General features: G+C 50.9%; 5 protein-coding genes across 5 annotated transcripts; 4 read left to right on the forward strand and 1 right to left on the reverse strand.

Annotated features, from left to right (window-relative positions):
- Positions 1-265: 265 nt before the first annotated feature.
- Positions 266-7253, reverse strand: TGME49_209890 (hypothetical protein). Its single transcript, XM_002369697.2, has 4 exons — positions 4060-7253; positions 3500-3656; positions 3001-3183; positions 266-2444 (listed from the first exon to the last, which is right to left on the reverse strand). Exons 1-4 carry the CDS (start codon positions 4192-4194, stop codon positions 2338-2340), a joined length of 582 nt encoding a protein of 193 aa, XP_002369738.1. The 5' UTR covers positions 4195-7253; the 3' UTR covers positions 266-2337.
- A 679-nt stretch (positions 7254-7932) lies between these two features.
- On the forward strand, positions 7933-11270 carry TGME49_209900 (hypothetical protein). Its single transcript, XM_002369698.2, has 5 exons — positions 7933-8574; positions 8941-9056; positions 9597-9630; positions 9984-10058; positions 10539-11270. Exons 1-5 carry the CDS (start codon positions 8500-8502, stop codon positions 10668-10670), a joined length of 432 nt encoding a protein of 143 aa, XP_002369739.1. The 5' UTR covers positions 7933-8499; the 3' UTR covers positions 10671-11270.
- A 1723-nt stretch (positions 11271-12993) lies between these two features.
- Positions 12994-14653, forward strand: TGME49_209910 (histone H2Bv). The gene is made up of 2 exons (XM_002369699.2): positions 12994-13319; positions 13861-14653. The coding sequence occupies exon 2, from the start codon at positions 13883-13885 to the stop codon at positions 14252-14254; it is 372 nt and encodes a 123-aa protein (XP_002369740.1). The 5' UTR covers positions 12994-13319; positions 13861-13882; the 3' UTR covers positions 14255-14653.
- A 1331-nt stretch (positions 14654-15984) lies between these two features.
- On the forward strand, positions 15985-20146 carry TGME49_209920 (PAN domain-containing protein). The gene has a single exon (XM_002369700.2). The coding sequence runs from the start codon at positions 16260-16262 to the stop codon at positions 19233-19235; it is 2976 nt and encodes a 991-aa protein (XP_002369741.2). The 5' UTR covers positions 15985-16259; the 3' UTR covers positions 19236-20146.
- Positions 20147-20557: 411 nt separating this feature from the next.
- Positions 20558-23172, forward strand: TGME49_209930 (hypothetical protein). The gene is made up of 2 exons (XM_002369701.2): positions 20558-20876; positions 21030-23172. Exons 1-2 carry the CDS (start codon positions 20693-20695, stop codon positions 22208-22210), a joined length of 1365 nt encoding a protein of 454 aa, XP_002369742.2. The 5' UTR covers positions 20558-20692; the 3' UTR covers positions 22211-23172.
- Positions 23173-24423: the final 1251 nt, after the last annotated feature.

Here is a 24423-nt window from a genome sequence, read left to right on the forward strand (position 1 = left end):
GAGTGGCCTGTTGTGGTGTCTGATTCTTGTTTTGAACTCAAAAGTGTCGTCTTATCAAGCCAGTGAGCACAAGTCGAACGAAACGGGATGAGACAGAACCGTCACTTCACGCGATATTTCTGGAGGACCGTAGGCTCGAGGTGTGCAGCTTGCAAAGACTTTGTCGGCGGCTTGATCCCCTCTACCGCGAGCGAAAAAGGAAATGAGAAACGGAGCACGACACTGTTGTGGTCCCAGACACACTTCCATTAACAGATGCGCGGAGGGCGTCGACGCTGGTTTTTAGTGCATTTTCAAAAAAAAAGGACACAAACTAGGGAGAACGACCCTTTTGAATGCGTCTCCTCGAGAGTCCGGAACACGGGCAACGTCTTTGCCTTGAGGGGAAAAGAAGTATTCTCAAGTGCAAACGAGGAAATGATATCATGTCTACGGACTGTCAAAATGGTGAGAGCAGACTTCCTGACGTTTCCCCTAAAGTAAAGCGGCCGTGTGCACTCAGTTCAGCAAAACGTCAGTAGAGTCGAGAGTCAGAGTCTGTTTCTTGTTTTCGGCAGCGGGAAGCCATGAGCAGTTTTACAATCATGAGCATTCCTGCGAACTGCCTTTGTCCGGGACTGTTGACCCCTTCGCAGGCTCACAAAACACCGGCATTCATCTTCAGGGGGAGAGAGAGGGGTATATAGACGACTTGGACCTGCGATTGAGATCTTAATTGATTCTGACGACCGGGGCCAATTTCTACTGTGCTTTTCCTGACCGTCATGTTGACTGCTCTAAGCATAGCGGTATTCAGAAGCGTCTTTTCGAAAAGCCACTTTCTGCCTGGTGCAGTAACACCGGAACAGCAGTTAGTTGTTCTCAAACAGCTGTCAACGGGTTTCTCTCTAATGCCTCATTCGTGCATGACTTGAGTGTAAATTAGCAACACCGTTGGTGAAACGAGCTGTCTGTTACGGGTGAGCAGCAAACAAGACGGTGGGTGTACTGTAAAAAACGAGCACATTCAAGATCGCTGCCCGGCCTCAAACAGTCACAAGATCCGCTTCCGTTCTTTGCCGTGTTGAACGCGGTACACAATCCGATACAAGAAACAAGCATGCGCAAGCTGTAACCACAACACGAATCTGTATTCTGTACCTACATGCACCACATTCGCAATAAGCATGCACGAAGAACTGTGAAATGCGACAAACACCAGGTAAAGATCTGCAACAGTTACGAATGCATGTATGCACCTGTATACACACATGCTGAAAGCTGTACGGAACAGATGCCGCCTCTGGAGAGCACTTCCGACGCCTCATTTGCCCGGACAAAAACACGTGAATCTAGCGAGACGTGTGTAGATTTTCTTTCGCGCACCCGCGTTTTGTCTTGCGATAAGCGGATGCTGCTCGGAATTCCACCGCCAGCTTCGCCAAGCGGCTTTCTCTGAGACTCAACGGGAACGTCTTTGCACATCGCGAGCCATTAACAAAAGCCGTGTCGACTCTGCGCCGTTCTCACACGAGTTTTCGCAAAACCAGACCCAGCAGCGGGACAAATTCGCCGGTGCATTCGGTTGTAAACTCCCCAGAAACCACGCAGACGGAGTCTGCGAGCGTACCAGTCAGTCACCAACTGACAAAGTAGTGATGCGTCAAAAATGCAGACTCGAGTCCTCTTTCCCATAACCTTCTGTGGAATGACGCCTGGTCTTCCCGTTCGCTCGTCCGACGTGCGAAGCTAGCTTGCATCTCAAACTGCAGCGACAAATTTCTATCCGAGACGGAAAAAGGACCGAGTGCGCGGTGACCGAACCCAACAACCCCCTTGTCTATTAGGTTTCTGTTCTGCCTCTGTCGCAGCAGTCTGGTGTCCTAAAAAAAACCGACGCTGATCGGTGCCACGAACCCCGAAGCAAACCTGAGCGCGCTTGGCTCGCGGCCGTCATGCGGCGGGAAACAAGCCCCCACGATTCAACACGATATGATGCTCGACGCGCACACACACACGACACAAGTAGAAAAGAGAGACTCAGGTTCGGTGCCTGAGTGAGGTCGCCAACGGTAGAAACTGACAAGCGTGGCGTCCACCGGATGCGCGAGAAACGAGTGTGTATTTTCACTGTTTGACAGAGCAACAAAGGAGCAAAGGTTCGAGTTATTGACTTATGTACAAGAGAAGCGAGACAAAGCCGCACGTCACCACGGCTACGGGGCTTTATTCTGCAACTGCAGATACGAAATTGTCTTTCTGAAATCCGCCGCCTGGAACCAGCAAGAACCCGACAGCGGAGTTGGCTCTCCCTGCTGCCAACTGCGAAGGTTTCGGCGAACCCTGTGTGGCGCGTTTTTACTCATCCAAGGCGATGTGCGTAAGATTGACACACATCGGATTCCCGCACGCCATCGTAAACGCCTTTTTGGGCTTCTCCTGGAGTTCGTTGAAACTTTCCTCGTCTGCAGCCCACCACAAAAAGGGGTACGAAACCAGTTGCAACGAGCCGCGCGTCCGCACCATGGAGAAAAGCTGACAGCAAGAGCTGGTTCACAATTGCCACTGTTACCCCGTTTGTGTACCCTCCGGTCGAACCGCACATCGCATTCGCATGCATGCACACGCTACGCTGACGAAGAGACGATTTCGGTTGAATGAAAAACATCAGCTTCCCCATAGCGTATGTCGCCTGAGTGTGGCGGGACGAGGATAGAGGTGTTATCATCAAACAAGCTTAAATACAACCAAAGACAACGAAGACGAGTGCCAATCCTTCTCGACGATCCGCAGGCGAACTCCGTACCTGGGATCAGACCAAGAGCTCACTAATGGCGTCAGGAAATAGAGTAGCGCATTCTTTCTTTGGAGGAAACGGCGTTTTGGATTGTGACTGCACTCCTCAGACGTTTCTTTCCTTCCACAGCGATAACCTGGAACTTACGTTCCCTCGCCCTAAACGCGAGTCCGGAGTCACTTACGCGAAGACACACAAGGAAGCCAATCGACACCCCTCCTTACCGGCGTAGAGGAAGACGAGGGTTCGGTTGACGTAGGTCTGCGACTCCTGTGATTCGCCCGGCTTCACCATCCGAATGACGGGCAGGTGATCGTCCTCACTCAAGTCTCCGTACCAAATCACACACTGTCGATCATCTCCGAGGACAGGATCATAGTCACGGTGTACGCCTGCAGCGATTCTTTCTGCCGCGCAAGGAGTGCACACGAGGACATTTGCAGGCCTGTGAAAGAGACGCTCTGAGTCGAAGAGGAAAAACACGAAGCCGGAATTTTTCACGCGGTGCCCGCCGAAGCTCATCAGCGCACACGCCTTCCAATCCTTGTTTGTGTGAGTGGAGCAAAGGCACCAAATCGAAAATGAATGCTCGCTTTTGCAACACGCTCCGGGCTCACCCCTGTACACCGTATGTCACGCATACACGCGCATCCGCTCCGGTTTAAGACGCGCACAGAAAACGAAGAGCCTCTTTTAAACCAGCTACTGGTTTATCTCGCTTACTCAAGATTTCCATTCGAGCCTCTGAGGTCTGCCAGAATTCTTTTGCCCGGGGGTGAACGTAGTACTCCCACGCCCGACACAACGTGGCAATCTCCTCTGGGCTTCGAGGCTCGAAGGTTTCCTGGGTTGCGTATCGATCTGTGTAGACGCTCTCGCCCTGCGACACCGACAGAATCAGAAACTTTTCTGTTCGCAAAAGCTGTAAGGCACCCAGCACGAGATAGCGTGTGTGCAGCCGAAAAGGTCGAGACAAATATCGTCCGCAAAGCCACAGTTCATCTAGAAAGAAGAGAAAACGTTAGGGCGTATAGACACCTGAGAAACGGCACCGCATGTCTGCTGTCCACCACGTTCAGTATGGCCGTCACGCGAAAAACTGCGTGAAGCACGTTCCGGTAAAAGTCCCTTCCCCCCCTGCGTGTTGGCTTTCTCCCTCCATTCCGCCGTAGAAGACGGCGAGTTTCTGAGAGAAATCCGTGCATGTGTTTTGCGAAAAAGGTGTCACGCGTTGAAAGCTATGCACGAGAAGCCATGACGCACCCGCACACAAAACTGTTTACCTCAGAACTCGAGTAGCTCGCGTCAGTGCCAGTGGATCCGCCTCTTTTTTTCTTCTTTTTGTCGTCGTCGGAGCTGGAGCCGAAGCCGAAGAGAGACGCGAAGGGAGTGCTGCTACAAACACGGCAGTTCCACATTTTGCTTGCACTGCGTGTCGTCTGGGGCTGCGTAGACTACGGAGTCCGGAAGCGAGACGCCCCGTGATTTCGAGGCGCAGAGAAATTCCCTGTTCGTCTTTGTACACTACACGAAAAAGCGAGAGTGCTGCACGGCAGACTTCACCGCTCCACAGGCGGCTGCAGAGGACGAAGCGCGTCCGATGTTCACACACAGTCGTCACCCCCGCCGGAAGGTGGATTCGCAGCTCACGCACATTGTGTACTAGAAACCGTTATCCCGTTGCAGGTCTAGCCATGTGTCGCCCAACAAAGCTTCCAGAAAGAGTGGGGAAACGGTGTCCAACGCCCGCGAGACGTGGCTCTACCTTGGCTACTATATGCTCGAGGCTGTACCACCAGTTCGCGCCGCAGCCTTGCAGCAGGAGAAAAGGTAACTGGAGAAAGCCACTGGGAGGTCGGTTCAGAAAAATATCCGAGAGAGAGGCGCTTGCGTCAAGAGAAAAAAAACGGATGTCGTGACCGACAGAAAGCCACAGCGACAGACTTGTTGCGACAACACCCGCCTCACAAAGACCATGCCCAGTTTTTTCAGACAGATGCCTCGTCTTTGAAGAAAAGTAGCCACCGGCAAGTTTATATTGGTTGCCAAAAACGCCAGAAAATAGTGAATTTCAGATGCCGCCGAAGGAAAATCAAAATAATTTTAGCTCAACGCAGAGAGTTATAAAAGGGCGAACGCGGCTTCTCCGCAACTCTGAGAAAGACGCACCGCCAACAAGCAGCGGGAGGTAGGCACCAGGTGCCGTGTCTCTGCCACAAAAGTTTCTCCTCGGTCCTAAACTGAAGACATTCGGAGAAAGATGCGCTCGACAAGAAATTTCGGCAGTTTTTTCAGTTGAGAAAAATTCCGGGCAAAAAAGCACCTCGAACCGGCTTTCAGGGTAGCTCAGAGTCTCACTGGAATAGCTTGTCGGCAGCCGAGGGTTCATTCCCCAGTGCCACATGAACAGCTACGTCGGCTGCGAAAGATAGTGGGAGATGGCCTCTCTGGCTGGTACGATATACAGATTACCAATCAGGTCGGCCTCCGCCAGTGAAAAAAGATGAGAAACGAATTGGTCCGTGGAAAACCGAGACACAAAACGCTGAAACACAGGCGCTCGAGAGAAACCGCTATTCAAGCAGGCGGGAGAGGCGAACGACGACGCAGAAGTGACCGCTACTACTATGGAGGATCAAGCGTGCCTGGAGGGGCAAAATTCGATAGACGACACAACCGCAAAATGTCAAGTCCCTCATTGAACCTTATCGACGGATGATTCATAGTCTTCGAGGACATGCAGATTCGGAAAAACTCTGGTCCTGCGAAGAAAAAGGGGGGGAAAGCCGACGAGTGGTATGGCATCAGTCGTAAATACGGGTTGGTGTGTAGCTGGTGTCGATGTGATTCGGTCTCAATACGGTGCGCCGATAGGAAACCCGACCGGTGGTTCCCGTCAGTTTTTGCGCTAAAAAGACTGGGGATTTGCGTGAGCAAGAGAGGGGCAAAATCTGTGCACTTGCTGCTCAAAAAATGAGCAATGAAACCAGCAGTTGGGACGAGGGAAACGATTGCTGGTACCGGGAACGTCAGCACACCGAAAACAGATCGATACAGCGACACAATCGATCATTTTCAACGGGAAGGCGCCGTTTCTTCACGCGTGGAGCATTTGCACGACCGCAGACTCTCAAATCGCCCCACGAATATGTTGATTTTTCAACCCGAAGGTTCACAGGTGACCTTCCCTCATCCCCACTTCCGTGCAGCGCTAGATAGACACAGAATTCTACTTGTTGATAGCGCTCGGGCTGTACGGTAAGTGCACGCGGATACTGGCAATGAAGCTTCGTGTTACCCGACACAGAGCCATCCTGAGAGAACACTGATGCATGTCTGATAAAGTGGAGGCCACAGAAGAGCCACACTGGGAAGCACGGAAAGGCGGTGAGTCTTGTTTTTTAAAAAGTTGTCACAGGCTGTTTCTGTGATAGTTTTCAGCCCTGAAAGAAACCGGGTGCGGCACGCGGTCGCTGCCGCACATGAATGGTGTGGAATTGTGAAGACTAGGACGCCGTTGGGGAACTCCAGGGTTCACAGGCTCTTTCTTCCGTGAATTGTTCGTGGGAACACCTGGCTATGGCGCATTACCAAACTTTGAAAGCAGGTAAAATGCCATGGCACGATTGAGGCTGCGGCAACGTGGCTCGACAGCGCTATGGTCCATGCATTCTCTCCAGGGATTCAAGTGCTAAACCTTCGGATGTCTTTTTTTCGAGTAAATGAAACGTCCCCGAAAACGAGGTGAGTGAAACCGCCTGTTGGCAAGGCTTCCGAGCATGGAGATTGAAGTCCTGACAGGACTTTCGCATTTCGACACACATGAGGGGTTCCTTAATGCAGAAAAGAAAAAAGGGCAGACCAACGGCCTGTTTTGCAAACAGCGCCACGGCCTCCCATGGGGCACCAAGCACTAGAGTTGCCAGGCTCAGGAATCACAAGAAGTGTTCGACGAGACTGGCACCAACTCATGCCGTGTCGGGGTGCAGAGGTGCCGCCCACGTTGTCCCGTGAATCGACAAAGCAGTGGAAGACATCCCTTTTATGGTAAGAAAGCATCAAGAAGGAAAGCGGCCGATGAATCATTCGTGACATGCGAAGAGCTTTGAAGTTTCGTTTCCCATCCAGTGCAAAGCCTTCTGATTTCAGCCACCTTGTGCAGATCCCACACAACTTCGTGCCAATGCACATGCTGTAACGGGTTAGAAGCAGCTGCTTATACACCGAACGGTCTCGCATTTGATGTCGATAGAAAACTGTACTGGTCTTAATGCATTGCCCGGGCGCATTCGAAGTCTGGTTCCTCGGCAGTGTTGACCGAGTTAGTTCGCACGGCATTACACCCTTTTGGTCTGATGCCTTGGATCGAACTTACGACGGACACAGAGGGGGTGAGTTCATCTCAAGTCAACTCACAACGGACCATCATATGCATTGCAATGTCTGAGGCAGTGAATTCGACTGCAGTGAACGGCCTTTGGTGTGTGTTAGAAATTTGCAAACAAGACCTGGTAACAGGAACGAATAGCGATCAACCGTCGTGCATGCATTGCCCTACGTTTGCCATTCACCTTCGTGGGTTGGTTCTCCGGAGAGGGAAAAACAAAAGCCTGGCGATGTTTCTGGAGTAATCACTGGAAGATGATGAACTTCTCTGATTCTAGCTGGGCACTGCACCAAGCATTTCATCAGGACCGCTGCCTGTATTGTCGCACGCAACTACAGACAGCGCGAATTTCGAAACACAGAAGGCAACAACATGTATCGGCGACAACATGTGTAGCCCAGTTCTGCTACTTGCTACAGTATATTGCAGGCAAAACACGGGAGTTACAATCCTTTTGTGTGGCACATCTCGTCGTGGCATCACACACCAGCAATCAACAACAGACCCATCGGTTTGCTGCGTGCCGCGGCCTTCTCAGTGACACTCCAGTTTTACGCGCAGTACACAAATTCACCAGTATGACATCCTGTGCGAGCATAGCGACACTTCTGAACATTTCTCTTCCTGTTTCCAGTTTATATTTTCCGCAAAAAGGCGCGAAATCGTCTCTTGGGGAATCTCGTTTGCAGAACAGCACGCATGCATGGGCTGGCTGCGTGCCCCCCAGTTGTGCAAGACAGGCGGCAACTTTCACCAGACACACTTTGAAGCCTGTTTTCGGAGTCGCGCCGAGACCCAACAGCGTTTCTCCTCTTTCTACTGCGCACTTTGTCTGTCGAAAATCCACCCTTTATGTTCTACATACGTCGGCGACAGCGGGGAAAGCGCAGGCCTGTGTGGCATGCTTTCGGTGCGCCACGCTTTTATGTCTTCGCACCCTCACTGAACTGTATAACTTTTGAATGAAACAAAATGGCAGCCTTGCGGCAAACATCTCGGGGAATACTTGGTTTTTCTTCGAGCCTGTGTGCTGTCGGCACCTCCTCTTCAGTCAGTAGTCCCTCACGAGTTCTGTTGTACTGATCGATGGGTCCGCCTCTCGGTTTGCGCACGTGTGGTTATCCCGGGTATTTTGCAGCTTTTTATTCGACTACCTTGGCATTCACTTTTTTGTGCGGCCATCGGGCGGTTCTCTGCTTCTCTTGTTTCCGAAGCTCACCTCAGTTCTCTGTGGAACGCTAGAACTCTCCTCAAAGATATCTTGTATTCCTTATCGTCCCCCACCTACGCGCCGATATTCCGGAAAGAAAACGCGGTCCTCGTAGCATTTGCCAAAATGCAGAGACTGAAAAAGAAGTCAACTCTTCCTCGAGCAGCACACGCAGAGACCGGCGTCTTGGGAGGGTCCAAGGTAAGGTGGATTCTGCCGAGTATCACAGAACCCCGAGGCGCAAGAGATGAACAGCAAGGCGGTGCAGTCTCCTTCAATTCCGCGACACTTGTGCCGCGCAACGAAACGTTACACGGTGTTCTACTTTATCTACAGAGCATGTCATTACACGCCACTGTGTCGACTAGAAAAGTGCGTACTATCAGCAGTGGTATAACGTCAAATAGGTAGAAACCGAGTTGTTCCGCTTTTCCCATTTCAGGTGCGAGTATTGGGGTTTCCAGCGTCTCTGTTTGCTTTTCTTGCTTCCATGAGAAGACGCAGCTATGTAGCTCCCTGCTTTCCCTCGATCGTGAGTGTGATCTGGACGTTGTGTTTCCGTGCCAGAAACGACAGGAGCAATATTCCATTTCCTACGAAGCGTATCGGCACTTCGCCTTCTTCACTGCTCTCTACCTTTCAGTCACGGGGAAACCCGCTGCGGCGCCCGACGTAGTCAGTTGGTAAGGTGCACTGGCGCCTATTCGTTGAGTGACGCCGTCTCATGATAACAAAAAGGAGTTTCTTATGCGGACCGAAACAGTGTCCTGGAGAAGTAGTGAGCCATGTTGATTTCTTGGCTGTTTTGCAATCGCGGCATGTCCACGCGAGCTGAAGCACAGAACGCAACTGTTCACTTGTGGGTTTTGGTGCATCTTAAGAAGAACAAAATCTCCAGAAACCCGCCTTGCCTATGGCCTTGCACAGTTCTTTGTTTTCTAGTTGGCGTGAGTGGTTTTGCGAACTTTTCGATCGCGGTAAGGCTTTATGCTGGCACTTCTCAGCGAGCATGTTTCTGATCTCTACGTTTACAGCCGCCGCCAACAATGCGGTTTTTCGCCCTCTCGAAACATTTGGTGCTCTGAGCTCTTTTTGAACTGATTTCTTTGCATAGAATGACGTTCGCGACGTCTGTGCAGGAACTCGTCATGTCAGTGTGCTCGCGTGGCTGTGTCAACCTTCTGCGAATATCTGTATCATTCGGGCGTGTTTACTGTGTGCAGGTATTTCAAGGAGAAGTGGTACTGCATTCCCTCGGTAAGTTGTTTCTCTTCAGAGCGACGCGCAAAGCAAACTGTCTCCTGCTGAGGAAAAAAGGAAAGGACCATGGATTCCACGGATAACCTCCGGCGGCGGCAATCCCGCAAGCACACGGACTTGCACTATCCAAGTTGTGTACGCTAGGCGGGTAGACCACCGCGGGAAAGCCGTTTGGGATTTGTTGAAGGCAAAACGCCGGCTTGTGCCAGGCATGAGCTGAGGTGAAATTCCTGTGATGTTGGCTGCGCTGCTTCTGAATCGCGCAATTGCATTTGACTATAGCAGATTGGTATGTTGGGAAGCGACCTTGTGGTGGACGCCACCGTTGGTTTCGGTCGGTGTCTACTCAGGAAATCCCCAAGGCACTCACCTCTCGTGTGTACTTGCGTCTCGTCAACAATCTGATCGTCGACAACTGCGTTGCCGTAAGTTATAATGAACGTGGTGACTCTGTAGGAGCATCGATTCGTGGAGTTCTGCGCAGGAACAGTTGCTCGGGAAACACGAACGCTGTAGTGAGGTTCGATATGTGCCCTCGAATAACGAATTCCTGGAGAGCTGCGATGTAGGCAAACGATACCAGGGAAGATATTTTCGATTCAGTCTGGTTCTCGGCACTGGCAATTCAAGGGTGGTGTTTGCGCGGGTAGTTCAGGCCCCAAGAGGTTTGTGGAAGATCTTTGACTTATCGCGCAAAAGTGGGACAGGCATATCTGCACACTTAATTCATTTGGAGAGACGAGAAGAGACGTGATCGGAGGAGACAGAGGAAACTGCACCACAAGCGGGTGTCGTTGGTAGTCGTTGCATTCGTAGTCTGAATGCATTTCCGTCGGTTTCCACACAGTCGCTTTCGACATCCCCCCTGTGTCTCAACTTTGGATTTCTCTCCGCCCGCTACGCAGGTCACCGGTGAGGACGACGACGGAATTCCTTGTCTAGAAGAGGGAAAGATGTTTCCGTTGTGGGCGTGGAAAGACGAAGTGTTTGAGTTCGACAGCAAGTCGCAACACGCTCACCGCCATTTTCACTCGTGAGTGGATGGACTGTCACTAACACGAAATGCAGAAAAATTCTCAGTTTCCCTGTCTCACAAAGCATCTTCATACAATGGCGAGGAGCTGCCAAAGAAAAATGGTATGCGAAAAAGAGTCGAGACATAAAACGAAAACATTTCGATTGTGCAAACAGGTCGCGGGTGATGCCTACTGTGCATACGGGCGTCGTTGCTAGAAGTGAAGAGGGCTGCCAGTGAAAAACGAGGGTTCTCGGCGAACTGCTGTAGTGTGGAGAGAGTGATGTTCCCGGCGGATAATTTCTTACGGCTAGGCAGTATGCGGGTGTTTTTTATGGCTCTTGCAATTTGCGGTGCCATAAGTGACATCGATCATCTCGACCTTCTTGCTAATGGAGGGGACTTCCCGTAGTTGATTTGTTTGGGGCTCCTCCGACAAACTCTCCTCAGGTGTTCAAGAAAATAAATTTTCACCGTTTCTTGTGCCATAAAAGTTGCGAAAAGCAGCATACTAAACCTTGGCGCACGAATCTTACGCGTGTGCAAACTATTAAGAGCACGGTTTTTGTGAAGACCGCCTGGTCCGGCCATCAGGAAGGAAGCACATTTCCAAGAACTCGAGGCAGAAAGGAAATAATTTGAACATTTCTTCGATTGGAAACAGTTTCATTTTGATCGCAAGCTGTAGAAGAAGCTCATCAGGGAGTCCACTCGTGCATACAGGCCCATTCGATCGTAGCATGCGAGGAAACATCAGGGAGTCTGTCAGTGGTCACACCACCGGCAGGCGAGCCACGGTTTCGAATTTGATTTGTTTGTATTGATGATAGTAGTGTATGACGCAGTATCCATTATCATGGAACCCAGTAATTTCGCAACCGACAGACTGTAACTCCGGACCCCCGCACAAGCTCTGGCAGACTGGAAGCCCTGCAACCGAGAAGTCTGAGGCCGAGACGTCACGACGCGGTTCTTTCAATAGGGAAGCGGAGGGTGCGTCACAAAGAAAAGCGTCTTTCTATGGATTAGCAGTGCATAGGGCAACTATAATGGCTGGGAGCAAACCTCCGGTACGTGTTAGTCATCATTTTCCTCCACGGTAGAGTAAGAGACGGCACCTTGAATCATGAACACACGACATTGAGGTGTTGCGAGCCGCATGGGCGAATATTAGAGGCGATCTAGTCACCCGCAAAGTTTTGACATGGGAATGGCAATACAACAGTTCAGACAGGTCCTATATTTAGGAAGTAATGATGCCGAGATCACGTAACGCTTCCCGGTAGGTACGGGTGGTTCAGCAGGTATGGGGGAGCATGGGCAGCAAACAAACAGGTCTTAGGACCCGTGTAGCGGAGAATGTGTGTGAGGTTGTGCCATAGATTCTCATTTCTGCGCAGGCGTATAGGCTGGCTGAACCGCTCAAACTCACCGGGTCTCTCGCAGGTCCCTCGGTATGTTAAAAGTTGCATGCAGGCCTGCTGGTGCCAAGATGCACAGACCTGATTGTGAACTCTTCGTTCCCTTGAATACTACATGCCTATCATGCCTTTGCAAGGGATCTTCTTCCCCTCTGCAGCAAAGTATCTCTCACAAGAACGACGCCACCCCAAGGGAATTCCGTGCACTATCCGTGATTTTGACGCACGATATGAACACGGCAGAGACTTTGTCCTCAATTATCTACGATGATGCTGCCCACTCCGAGTGAAATGTGTGTACACAAAACTGCGAAGAAGGTGGATCCCTCGGTACACTTTCATGCCATTAAGTGTAGAGGTGCTTGTCCCAAGTTTCCCTAAGACGAACGTCGCGTCACAGTTGCGTTTTGAAACATATCAACCTGAAACGTTTTTTGTTGAGTCCCCACTGTTTTCCCACCATGTTGTCGGCGGAAGAACGTAATCGCCTGTGGGTGCCGCCTGAACTGCACCAGTTATAAACGTGTTCTATGGAACGAAAAAACGGAACTCTCAGACGGGCGATGTCTTTTCTTGTCTTGGCGCTGTTGCACATACGGTGGCTGTTTTTCAAGGGTGGCTCGCTGAAAGTAGTGCCGGCGGGTCTGCCGACTTTTAGTGGATTTGAGAACAAAGTGTGATGGATGGAACGTAACAAACGGTGTCATGGCACCTGCCGCAGCCTTTTTGCTTAAAAAGAGAAAGCCAACTCCGGAGAGGAAACAGATGGCGCACCGTTTTTTCTGGAATGGGCATGCCGACCTCCCCATGTGCTGCAGTTCCCCGTTTTTCGCCCCTTCCGATCGCGCGCGAGTGACAGGGTCGTGGTCGTTGCGATACACGAACTTCCACCTCCCCGAGCACCGCCATCAACTGTGAGGCCCCGCGACCATAAGAGAGAACAGCCTTTCTTCCGCCCAACGGGCTGCCGATTGCTTCATCGAAATTCTTTTGGCACTTGCTCTAGATATTATCTCCCTTTGCGGACGTCTCTACCTCGCACTTCATTGTCCGGCGTTTTTTGTCTTTGGGATCTCGAAACTTTTTTTCCAAGGTATCTTTTTCTTGTCCCCCTCGCGCTGTCTAAGGTGGACTTGGTGCAAACGAAGGGAACACGTCGCTTAAACCTCGTATATGTTCACGCGAGATTGCGTTTTGACTTGCCATCATTCTTGGCGGAATCCGGCGATTGCGCTTTTTTTTCGTAGCAGGTAAGAATATGCTTGAAGCAAGCAGCTATTTTGGACCACAATTCGTGGTGCCCGGCTCGGACGGTGTCATGGGCGACCCGTGACAGGAGTGGCGGTTTGTTGGCCATCCACCTTCCGCTTTGTTCCCTTACTCTGGTGGACGAATGATAAGCATCCCCACCTTGTGCATTTTTTTCAGATGATTCCGGAGCTACGTTTCTGTCGTTTATTTGGGTGTTTTCTGCGTTCCTCCTCTCCCGGGTCGTGTTTTCTGTTACCGAACGTTTCCGTGCGTTTAGTCCGGCAAGAATGCGCTTTTCCCTGTGCACCCTGCACAAGTAGTGTTTATAACATTGATCTGTGTACATGTCAGTTATTCGCCCCAAGACATAGAGAGTGTACACACGCAACAAAAGAATGAACCTATGTGGGCGCGTAACTGCAGAGTGACGTAGCTGGTTTCATGGAACATCGCGTGGAAAACTGGTTGTCATGCGCATTTGCATCACTAGTTTGTCTTATACAGCAGGTGCAACTGACTTGTTCTTTTGTTTGTTTTCAGCTGGCGGTTTTAACGCTTCAAGATGTCAGGGAAAGGTCCGGCACAGAAATCTCAGGCGGCGAAGAAGACCGCCGGGAAGTCTCTGGGACCCCGCTACCGTCGACGAAAGAGAACCGAGTCTTTTGCTCTGTACATTTACAAGGTCCTCAAGCAGGTGCACCCTGAGACTGGTGTGTCGAAGAAGAGCATGAGTATCATGAACTCGTTCATCAATGACATCTTTGATCGCTTGGCTGATGAAGCAGTTCGTTTGATCCGTTACAATAAAAAGAGGACGTTGTCTTCTCGGGAAATTCAGACAGCTGTCCGTCTGCTGTTGCCCGGTGAACTCAGCAAGCACGCCGTCTCGGAAGGCACGAAGGCAGTGACCAAGTACACGACTTCTGGTGCATAGTGGAATAAACCACGGGGTGAAATTTGATGTTGAGAGGGAATTCATCTTCTAAAAAAGAAATGGCATGTGTAATCCGAGGACGAGTCAAGGGGATGCTTGTTATAATCTAGTGCTCATTATAACGCGTGCACACCATCCCCATCGGCATTCTGCCGCTTCCCATGTGCGTATCTTTTCAGTTGTTTTGCAGTTCATACAACGCTGGATGCTGTGTATGCCGTAATTTTCTGACAGACTGTTTCTTCGAAGTGGAATCGCTCTCGCACGCCACGCTTTCCGTAGCAGCGTGTCAGTCGGACCACAAGAATGAACGGGGTTCGTGAGGTCGCCATGAACCGGAAAACGAACCTGATTAATTTGTTCGTGTGTCTTCCATAGTTTCGCTCCAGAAAATATCTCAGTTACGAAAGGTGCGCTGGACAGCTCAGTGCAGGTCCGCATGCGTAATGTTGCGGATTTGTTTTCTGTTCACACAGTCGAGATTGGCAGCAGAGCCCCATTAGCAGAGAGTAGCAGGCGCAGTGTTAGTTTTAGAACTAATTCGTAGGCGACAATAAATAAAACCATCTGACTTAATGGTCAATGAGTTAGAGTTGTATGGTTGGTCCCGCGATGGACAAGAGCGTCAGCGCATCAATCCAGTTCCAATGCTGTACACGATGCAACGAATTCCAAGTATCTGTAAAAGGGAGATGCCTTGTTGGATCAAGGGTGATAACTTCTTGAAGTTCATTCCCATCCAGCGAACGCAGCTGAGACTACATGCAAGCAGATCATAGACTTCCTGTTTCGCATAAAATGTGGTTGCTACACTGAGACGTCACACTGCGAATTATTCTTTGAGCCACCATTTGACACCGTACCGTGAAGAACGTGGGAAGAGATGTGGTCGTCAGGACTGGTAGAGACCTAATCGTGACGATTCAAGGTCACTTTCGGTCAGACACGTTTTCATCCCTCCAGAGAACAAACGAGAAGCTATTGAGGACCAGCATATGCGGTCAACGGTCGTTTTAGTTCATTTTCCAGAGCGAATTTAAGGTTAAGTGTATTTGTGGAGAGGCGACGACAATTAGCAGCAGGAGGGTGACAGCAGTGCGTTAGCAGCACAAACGCTCTCGCCAGCTTTGTGTTTTGTCTCATGTAATCTTAACTTTCATTGCCTTTCCACGTGTAAATTGAACTACTTACTTTAACAGAGGGTCCTGTAGTTTCCCCACCTCGCACGAAGGGAGAGAGACTCTTGTCGACCAGTAGAGTGGTGCGGCGGGCATGTGTTAATCGATAGACAAAGCAAGGAGCTGGACAGCAATGGGGCAATACAGCTCGTTCCGAAGCCAACGTCGACTCTGCAGCGCTTGGTACTACCACACACCTACAATAAGCTGACATTAGTCACGACTTTCGCCAGGTTTTCTCTGTCGGTAAGTCCCAGAACGGTTTTGACGCTGGTACGTTGCTTCCCTGACGCTAGTGTTCCGTCCGGGAGACGGGGTTTCCAACCTAAAGAAGAACGATCACCCATTAGGTGGTCTTCTGTATCGAGAGCATTCGTGCCACAAAAGCGGCCCCTGGGCCGGCTGTTACCTTTCACATCGTCACAGAATTTGCTACCTTCCGACAGGACTAGCCACGTTGGAGGGACCACTGAGCTGGTGTTCTGGTTCCGTGTCGCACCGATGTTTGTTTCAAGACAGTTGCAGCAGACGAGGAAGCATCATTAGTTTCAACCTAAATTATGTGCTGGCATTTTTCACTTTCTTTTGGTGAGTGGTTTTGTGGTTGACTCACTCCAGTTCAGTGTCGCTTGGTCGCAAGTAACAATCTCAGGAGATGTTAGAGCTCGTTTGCCGTGGCTGTGTATCGTGGAAGAAACCAGCCCTCAGCAACATTCCTCCAATTAAAATCGACCAAGCCAACTCGATTTCTGAGCTCTTCCTTAGACTTTTTTCTCGCTGTAGGCTCCCCACTTTGTACCTTGCCTGTCAAGTGTTGGTGTGCCAACATGTGGAAGTACGGATTTTTTCTGACAGTGGTTACCTCCGTATGGGCGACATCAGAGGGGCCTTGGGGGGTCGCTGCCATTCCTACAAGAGGAAAGCCTGAATACAGTCAACGACATTCATTCGCTCAAGCAGAGCTGAAATGTTTCCATCCAATCAACTGGAAATCGATCGCGCGGACACTGAAAACCGAATCAGGGGTCAAGGATGCAGCTGCGTGTCAGCGGCTCTGCGCGAAGGAGGATCAGTGCACCCACTTCAATTACCACACGGACTCCCACAGTTGTGAGCTCAAGATCAAGAACGGTTCAGACGTTGTCGAGGCAGCGAACGTTATTACGGGACCCAAAACATGCAGTTCAAGCTGTTTCACATTAGGCGTGGGCCACACCGCTAAGGAGATGGCCAGATCTGAAAAGAAGTACAGTCCCTTCGATTGCCAAAGCTGGTGCCGTGACACAAATGGCTGCTTCTATTTTACTTTCAACCTGGACTCCAGCACGTGCTTCCTGAAAGGTGCGGACGCTCCAGGTACAGAACGAGAGTATCCAGGTGATATGGTTGGGCCGAAAGAGTTCTGTAGCGGAGGTGGTGAGGACGTTGAGACTGAGGAGGAGTCCGAATCGGGAACAGGCAGTGACGGCGCGGAGAGTGGGGCAGGCTCTGAAGGTGAGGAAGAGCTGAAATGTTTCCATCCAATCAACTGGAAATCGATCGCGCGGACACTGAAAACCGAATCAGGGGTCAAGGATGCAGCTGCGTGTCAGCGGCTCTGCGCGAAGGAGGATCAGTGCACCCACTTCAATTACCACACGGACTCCCACAGTTGTGAGCTCAAGATCAAGAACGGTTCAGACGTTGTCGAGGCAGCGAACGTTATTACGGGACCCAAAACATGCAGTTCAAGCTGTTTCACATTAGGCGTGGGCCACACCGCTAACAATATGGCCACACCCGGAAAGATGTACAGTCCCTTCGATTGCCAAAGCTGGTGCCGTGACACAAATGGCTGCTTCTATTTTACTTTTAATCGGAACTCCAGCACGTGCTTCCTGAAAGGTGCGGACGCTCCAGGTACAGAACGAGAGTATCCAGGTGATATGGTTGGGCCGAAAGAGTTCTGTAGCGGAGGTGGTGAGGACGTTGAGACTGAGGAGGAGTCCGAATCGGGAACAGGCAGTGACGGCGCGGAGAGTGGGGCAGGCTCTGAAGGTGAGGAAGAGCTGAAATGTTTCCATCCAATCAACTGGAAATCGATCGCGCGGACACTGAAAACCGAATCAGGGGTCAAGGATGCAGCTGCGTGTCAGCGGCTCTGCGCGAAGGAGGATCAGTGCACCCACTTCAATTACCACACGGACTCCCACAATTGTGAGCTCAAGATCAAGAACGGTTCAGACGTTGTCGAGGCAGCGAACGTTATTACGGGACCCAAAACATGCAATTCAAGCTGTTTCACATTAGGCGTGGGCCACACCGCTAAGGAGATGGCCAGATCCGAAAAGAAGTACAGTCCCTTCGATTGCCAAAGCTGGTGCCGTGACACAAATGGCTGCTTCTATTTTACTTTTAATCGGAACGCCAGCACGTGCTTCCTGAAAGGTGCGGATGCTCCAGGTACAGAACGAGAGTATCCAGGTGATATGGTTGGGCCGAAAGAGTTCTGTAGCGGAGGTGGTGAGGACGCTGAGACTGAGGAGGAGTCCGAATCGGGAACAGGCAGTGACGGCGCGGAGAGTGGGGCAGGCTCTGAAGGTGAGGAAGAGCTGAAATGTTTCCATCCAATCAACTGGAAATCGATCGCGCGGACACTGAAAACCGAATCAGGGGTCAAGGATGCAGCTGCGTGTCAGCGGCTCTGCGCGAAGGAGGATCAGTGCACCCACTTCAATTACCACACGGACTCCCACAGTTGTGAGCTCAAGATCAAGAACGGTTCAGACGTTGTCGAGGCAGCGAACGTTATTACGGGACCCAAAACATGCAGTTCAAGCTGTTTCACATTAGGCGTGGGCCACACCGCTAACAATATGGCCACACCCGGAAAGATGTACAGTCCCTTCGATTGCCAAAGCTGGTGCCGTGACACAAATGGCTGCTTCTATTTTACTTTTAATCGGAACTCCAGCACGTGCTTCCTGAAAGGTGCGGATGCTCCAGGTACAGAACGAGAGTATCCAGGTGATATGGTTGGGCCGAAAGAGTTCTGTAGCGGAGGTGGTGAGGACGTTGAGACTGAGGAGGAGTCCGAATCGGGAACAGGCAGTGACGGCGCGGGGAGTGGGGCAGGCTCTGAAGTTGAATCAGAGCCTGAGGCTGTGCCGGGTGGGCAAGAGCGTCCAGAAGAACAGCCACCAATTCCTGGGCCATCGCCTGATGGTGATAATGGAAAGGAAGAGCTTGTGCCTCCAGTTCCTGAACTGGAAGAAGGTTCTGGTACTGCGGGAACCGAAGCTGATACGCCTGGCCACATTTTGCCGTCTCGATACCCAGCGCCCATTCCTGATACGGGCTTGTCTTCAAATCTCGTCTGCATCCATCCCCGCCACAAGACAACAACCGCTGAGATTCACAAATCACTCCCAGGCTTGCCGACACCGGAGGACTGTCACCTCGCCTGCTGGCATGAAGGCGAATGTACACACTTTACATACAACCTGACCACAGGAAGGTGCGACTTGAGAACTAATGACAGTTCTCATGTGACTGAGGAGGTCGACCATATCACCGGACCCAAGAGTTGCAACAGCAGTTGTTTCACCGTTGGAAAAGGTCACAGCGCGCATAACGTAGCTCCAATAACAGACAAATACAGTGCTTTCGACTGCCAGAGCTGGTGCAGACAAAACAACAACTGCATGTACTTCACCTACAACACAGTGACAAAAAAGTGTTATCTCAAAGGTAGTGACGCTCCCAACACGCTAAGTCCATCCCCCGACGACGTGGTCGGTCCCAGGGATTTCTGCCCTTCTTGAATACGTGGGGAACTCCTGCTTGGATGCACCTGGTTGTTCAGCTCGTCGATGTCTTAGAATATAGTGACACTTGTTATTTTGTGAAGCCCTTGGTGAAGTGAGCGAGCGATTTACGGTGCTGTGCTTTTTTGCAGTTGATTTTTTCATGGTACAAGCAACCAACGATTTGTTCGTCAGGGCGAGACTCCGTACATGGCAGGAAGCACAGAAACTGAATTCCTCATATAAGCAGCAGCTATTGTGCGCATCCTTCCGTTGCAAACACACTCCACGATGAAAAATACAGGAGTATACCAACCCCTCGTGGAGTTCACTGGAACGCTTCTGGACCACTGATTCCGCAAGTTTGTCCACTGTTGTTGGCAATATGCGGTAGATTCATTCGCTGTGGCTGCCTTTGCTTTCGTTTTAGTCATCTTGCTTTACCTATCTGAGGTACTAACAACAATGCTTCGTGCGCAATACAGTCCACGAGAGCTAGCCGCTTTTACAGAGCTCAGATATGCCTTCGAAACGCACTGCTTCACTGTTCGGTAAGCTGCTCGCGACGTGAGGGGCCACAGGAGCTGCCCCTAGGCTCAGCTTTTGTAAAGGCCAGGGACTAATACAGTGGTACAGACTGGTCAGTAGTGCTTCCGGACGTCTTTGATAGCGCTTCAAGTACCACGGCAGTGTTCCGGTATCCCACTCCTTGTCATAGCGGAATCGTTATGGATGGACAGCCTCTCACCCACGGTATCCTAAACTACAAGAAGACATTGCCTCCGATGGATCGTATTTATACAGAGTATCACAACCGCAGCGGCAAATGCTGCACAGTCTTAGGATATTACTCTTTTGGCCGTATCTCGGCTCTGGGCCAATCAAATCGGTGGGGGGCGACTGGACGCTCCTGACGCCGGGACTGACAAACCGCCTGTGGGCGAATCACCGTGAGTCCTTTGCGAGTGCGGTGGAGGAATAATCAGCATTGCAAGGGAAGGCAATCGTACTTGAACCTAACAGTGAAAATACGTACATTCTAGCATGCCACCGTCATCATTTGCAATCCTCATACCGATTTTGTTCTGGGTGGGGGGAGGGGGCAACCAGACGGCGACAAGACGTGTGAGTCCTGCGAGGCAGCCAAGGTGCGCACGTGCGGGTGAGACTGATTTATTTCGCAGCATCGAAGTTACAGTGCAGCAAATGATGATCCAGGTATTACAATAGGAGAGGGAATCTTGCTTCGCACGTGTCGCTGAGAGCAGGCGACTGCCAGCAATGCACGACGACTACGGATTCTGTTCTAGCGAGCACCCGACATGTTTGCCGTCGCTAGCAGACTCTCCATATTGTATGTTACCTGCTTACTGGGAAAACTGTATCGCCAACAAGAAGAAGCTGTGCTCTTCTGGTGTCCTAAATCAGATTCAACCTTGAGTCTCTTCGTTAGTTTAACTACATCTACGACTTTGATGATCGCATCAACGGCTGGTGCAACGTGGTCAGGGGATCCCCCTTACCGAATGTTCCTATGCATCCCCACTTGCTATTTTCAAAGACAAGAGAGGCGTGACCGCGATTGTTTATTTGGCCACAGTCCACTTCGTGCACACACTGCCATGAAGGTATTCAACCTCACCCTGGCGCTTTGTCTCGGTAAGCGAGGGAAACGCAGTTGTCTGGGGTTGCTCTTGGTCTGAAATCCGAAAAGGGGGACGGCGGAAGCAGGCGGGGTGACTCACATAGAAACTGTCGCAGCAGCTTTCTTTTCAATCCATCAAACTTGCGCTCCCTCTGGTTGATTTTCAGCAGCCTTGGTATCCGCCGACGGAACACCCGCCGCGTCGAGCGACTTCGCTTTGTTATTGGAGACTGGCGAGCGGAGGTTTGCGGTGATTCCCTCGTCGACTCAGCCTGATAGTAACGGGAAACGGGAGTCAATTACAGATAACTTGTACAACAATGCTTCCAGGTTGCTCGCGTTCTTTGAATCACTCGTGTCGCCCGCAGTCGAGCACGACGAAGATAACCGAACCGCGACCGGCTTTCTACAACTTGTTGCAGACGACAGAGCAACAGGGATGGATGACGAAGCCGTTCTGGATCACCTCATGCAGAAGATTGATGACGTGCTGCTTGAAGAAACAGACACTGAGGAAAGCACAGGTGACAACGAAGTAGATCTTTTGAAGAAAGTGCTTGTCAAAAATGGGAAGAAAACACTGTTGTTTCGCGCTTTAGACACTTTCTGGATGTTCGTGAGAACATATAAGGTCGCACCTGGACTAACAACAACTACGACCAGAAGAACTCCCTACAGTACCACCCGGAGGCGAACCACACGACGGTCAACAACATCGACAACACGAGCAACCACCGCGCAAACAACAACTAGAAGAACAGCAACATCAACGATACGAGTCACCACAACGCAAACTACAACAACTCAGACTACCACAAGTGGACCCACAACGACCGCGACGACAACGAGTGCACGTACAGTTACAAGCACTCGCACAGCCACATCGACATCCACAACTTCCATGAGTATCACCACCGTTTCTACCATGCGTTCTTCATCCACTGCGGCCGCGATACCGGGTGGAACAGCTGAAGTAGCTGTGTTCCTTGATGTTGCTGCGAGGTCGCTGCTGAATGACGTTTGCCGGAGTCAGCAGCCTCAGTGCATCAAGGATATGGAATACTCTTTCCACCAGGCTATACTAGAGGAGACCCAGGACAGAACGTTTTCGAGAGAACAGGTGATCGTTGGCCTCTTGACACCCAGAAGGCGAGGAGTTGTTGTACTCGTGTATATACTTGAAGACGACGACCTGCGCTTCTCAAGTGTTCTGCAAAAAGTTTTGGAAGATGTTCCGAGGTGTCGCACAGCTGACCCGCCCATGGCCATCTGCCGCACGTCAATAGGCATGAAGTTCTCACAGAGAAGGATAACTCCCACTGTGACTAGCATCAGGATGATCCCATGAGTCTTTAAACCTTAGCCCGTGGGTATCCGAAAAAAGCCCTTCTTTCGTTTGATCGACAATGAAAGTATTTCCTGGGGTGGCCCATCGCTCCTTCCTTTCCCTAATGTCTGTTTTGGCATCAAATTTTGTAGTTTCTGAGAGGAAGTCTTTGAGAAAGGCGGTTCCCCAATCCCAGAGGATTTCACTTGGTGCTCATTCAAGCGTACCTGCCGGTTATTAATCGGAAGCGACTGCCGCTTGAAACTAGACCGTTGGCTTCCGTGGAACTTTGCAGTGTCTTTACTTCTTGGCCATCGTCTGGAAGGCAAACATAAGCTAACGCGAAGAACAGATACCACGTGCCCGTCGGAAGTTGCTTCACTCTGGATCTCAGAAAGGCAACAACGGCTAACACACCTGCCTGTAGATAAGGCAAGAAAAAGTGGAGAGCCAGTGCCCGAGGAAATGCATAGCGTGTCTCTCACACAGCCAGTTGTCGGGCACTGAGGTACCACAAGAAATCTCTTTGTGTTACCGAGCTCATTCGAGTCCGGATTGTTGCTGTCTCTCGCCGATCCCGCCTTTCTTTTCTGTCATGGGAACTCCGGAATGTCGCCGGGTCAGGTGCCACGCCGATGTCTTCAGCAGCACCCAACTGCCACCACTACACGAGACAAGCCGCATAGCTACCAGGGCATTCGAGTGTTAGTCGAAGAAAAGCGTTGCACCCTCCGCAACGCTTTCCGTCTACGCGGAACGTCACTTCATTGAGTTTTACAGAGATGTGTGATATGCACGAGGACTAATGCAAGAACTGACAACTACCGATTCATTCTCCTGGTTACCCTCCTGGACAAAGGGAAGATCCCGCGTCTCCTGACCTACATCCAGACGTTCGATTGACAACGAGTGACGCACGTCGTTCACGACGACAGGTTAAACTGCTAAGAATTTGATTGCTTTAGGCACACCTTTTGCTGGCCACACATGGCAAAGTTGTGACGGTTCCCGCTTTTTCCAAGATCCGAAGAACGAACCTGCATATGTGCCCAGCGGTCGTGTCTACGAAAACGCGTCGATGCGGACAGCCGGGGAGGAACGGGTAAGACATGTTGCGTTGACAACCGTTCCGAGAATGTTTTGTTGCTGAGTGTGTGCTTTACCCATTTTCTTCGGTTTGCTTCTTCACATATGGCGGACCATTTGTTTGGAGGGAAAGGCGTGGATTTGTGGATCCACTACGGAGCATTTGTTTCCCTCTTCGCTGGAGAGCCACAGGGACACGCGCTTACACACGTCGCGACTGCGGTAGCTCCTGTGTTTTTTTCCCCTCCCAAACTCGCTTCTCTACTATTCGTCCACCGCGCCTCCTTTGTTTTGTGTCTTTTAGGGGCATAAACAAAGAACCACATATCCAAATGCTTGTGCAAGGTATGTGATAGTCCTGGTTCTTCACGCGACTGTCCCGGTTGTCTTTGTCCCCCTCTCGCATCTGTACTCCATCAACAGTGAGCGACTGGCTCCGAAATGGAACTTAAGCAATCTAACTGCCATTGAAGGGTCTCTCCGATTTGCGTAGAATTCAAGCGAAACAGGATACGCGACAGAATGGAATGAAGATAGCAAGCGCACCAGGCGTCTTCTAGCAGGAACGGCCGTAGTAGGGGAGGTTTCTCGAGTATCTGGAGGTGCCTCTCCACCTGTGTGTCGGGAGTTCTTTCGTATCTCTACGTGCTACGGCTTCCTTTTCTAAACATTCGAGTGTCTCCCGTCCAATTCGGTCTCAACCCACGAATTTTATTACTGTAACGACCGGCAGCGTTTGTTTCTCCACCGCCGATTTTGGACTTTTACGTGGGACTCTGGAACCTTCTAGGTTGTTTGTCATTTCCTCGTTCGTTTTCGCGGCGAACCAGCTCCTGAAGACAAAACTTTCAACGGAATTCCCTTCACTTTGCTGTCCAGACGCCTCTACCGTGTCTAGGTCCATCTATCCTCCTTTGAGTCACCACTTGCGTTGTTGCCCGCGCCGGCCCTCTCTGCTGCTCGCGCGTTCTCAGTGTCACGTCCAGAAACATCTGGCAGAGGGCGCCGGGTTTTTCTAGTTCCCCTGAGAGCGAGCTTGTGTTTCCCGAGCTGCGAAGCGACTTCTTAGATGCGAATCTGATCAGTGCCCTCGTACTGGGAGGACGCACCTCTGAGACAGATTCGTTTACACCTTTTTCCGAGTCTAT

The sequence above is a fragment of the Toxoplasma gondii genome, chromosome Ib (genome assembly GCF_000006565.2).
Source record: "Toxoplasma gondii ME49 chromosome Ib, whole genome shotgun sequence".
NCBI classification, from domain to species: domain Eukaryota; phylum Apicomplexa; class Conoidasida; order Eucoccidiorida; family Sarcocystidae; genus Toxoplasma; species Toxoplasma gondii.

Coding starts and splice junctions, on each gene's coding strand:
- TGME49_209930 (XM_002369701.2), top strand. CDS start 20,693: ATGATCGCATCAACGGCTGGTGCAACGTGGTCAGGGGATCCCCCTTAC. Junction 20,877..21,029: donor CACCCTGGCGCTTTGTCTCG/GTAAGCGAGGGA, acceptor GTTGATTTTCAG/CAGCCTTGGTATCCGCCGAC.
- TGME49_209890 (XM_002369697.2), bottom strand. CDS start 4,194: ATGTGGAACTGCCGTGTTTGTAGCAGCACTCCCTTCGCGTCTCTCTTC. Junction 3,657..4,059: donor CGAGCTACTCGAGTTCTGAG/GTAAACAGTTTT, acceptor TCGGTGTCGCAG/GGCGAGAGCGTCTACACAGA. Junction 3,184..3,499: donor GGCTCGAATGGAAATCTTGA/GTAAGCGAGATA, acceptor CTTGCGCGGCAG/AAAGAATCGCTGCAGGCGTA.
- TGME49_209900 (XM_002369698.2), top strand. CDS start 8,500: ATGCAGAGACTGAAAAAGAAGTCAACTCTTCCTCGAGCAGCACACGCA. Junction 9,631..9,983: donor AGTGGTACTGCATTCCCTCG/GTAAGTTGTTTC, acceptor GTGTCTACTCAG/GAAATCCCCAAGGCACTCAC. Junction 10,059..10,538: donor TCGTCGACAACTGCGTTGCC/GTAAGTTATAAT, acceptor CCCGCTACGCAG/GTCACCGGTGAGGACGACGA.
- TGME49_209910 (XM_002369699.2), top strand. CDS start 13,883: ATGTCAGGGAAAGGTCCGGCACAGAAATCTCAGGCGGCGAAGAAGACC.
- TGME49_209920 (XM_002369700.2), top strand. CDS start 16,260: ATGTGGAAGTACGGATTTTTTCTGACAGTGGTTACCTCCGTATGGGCG.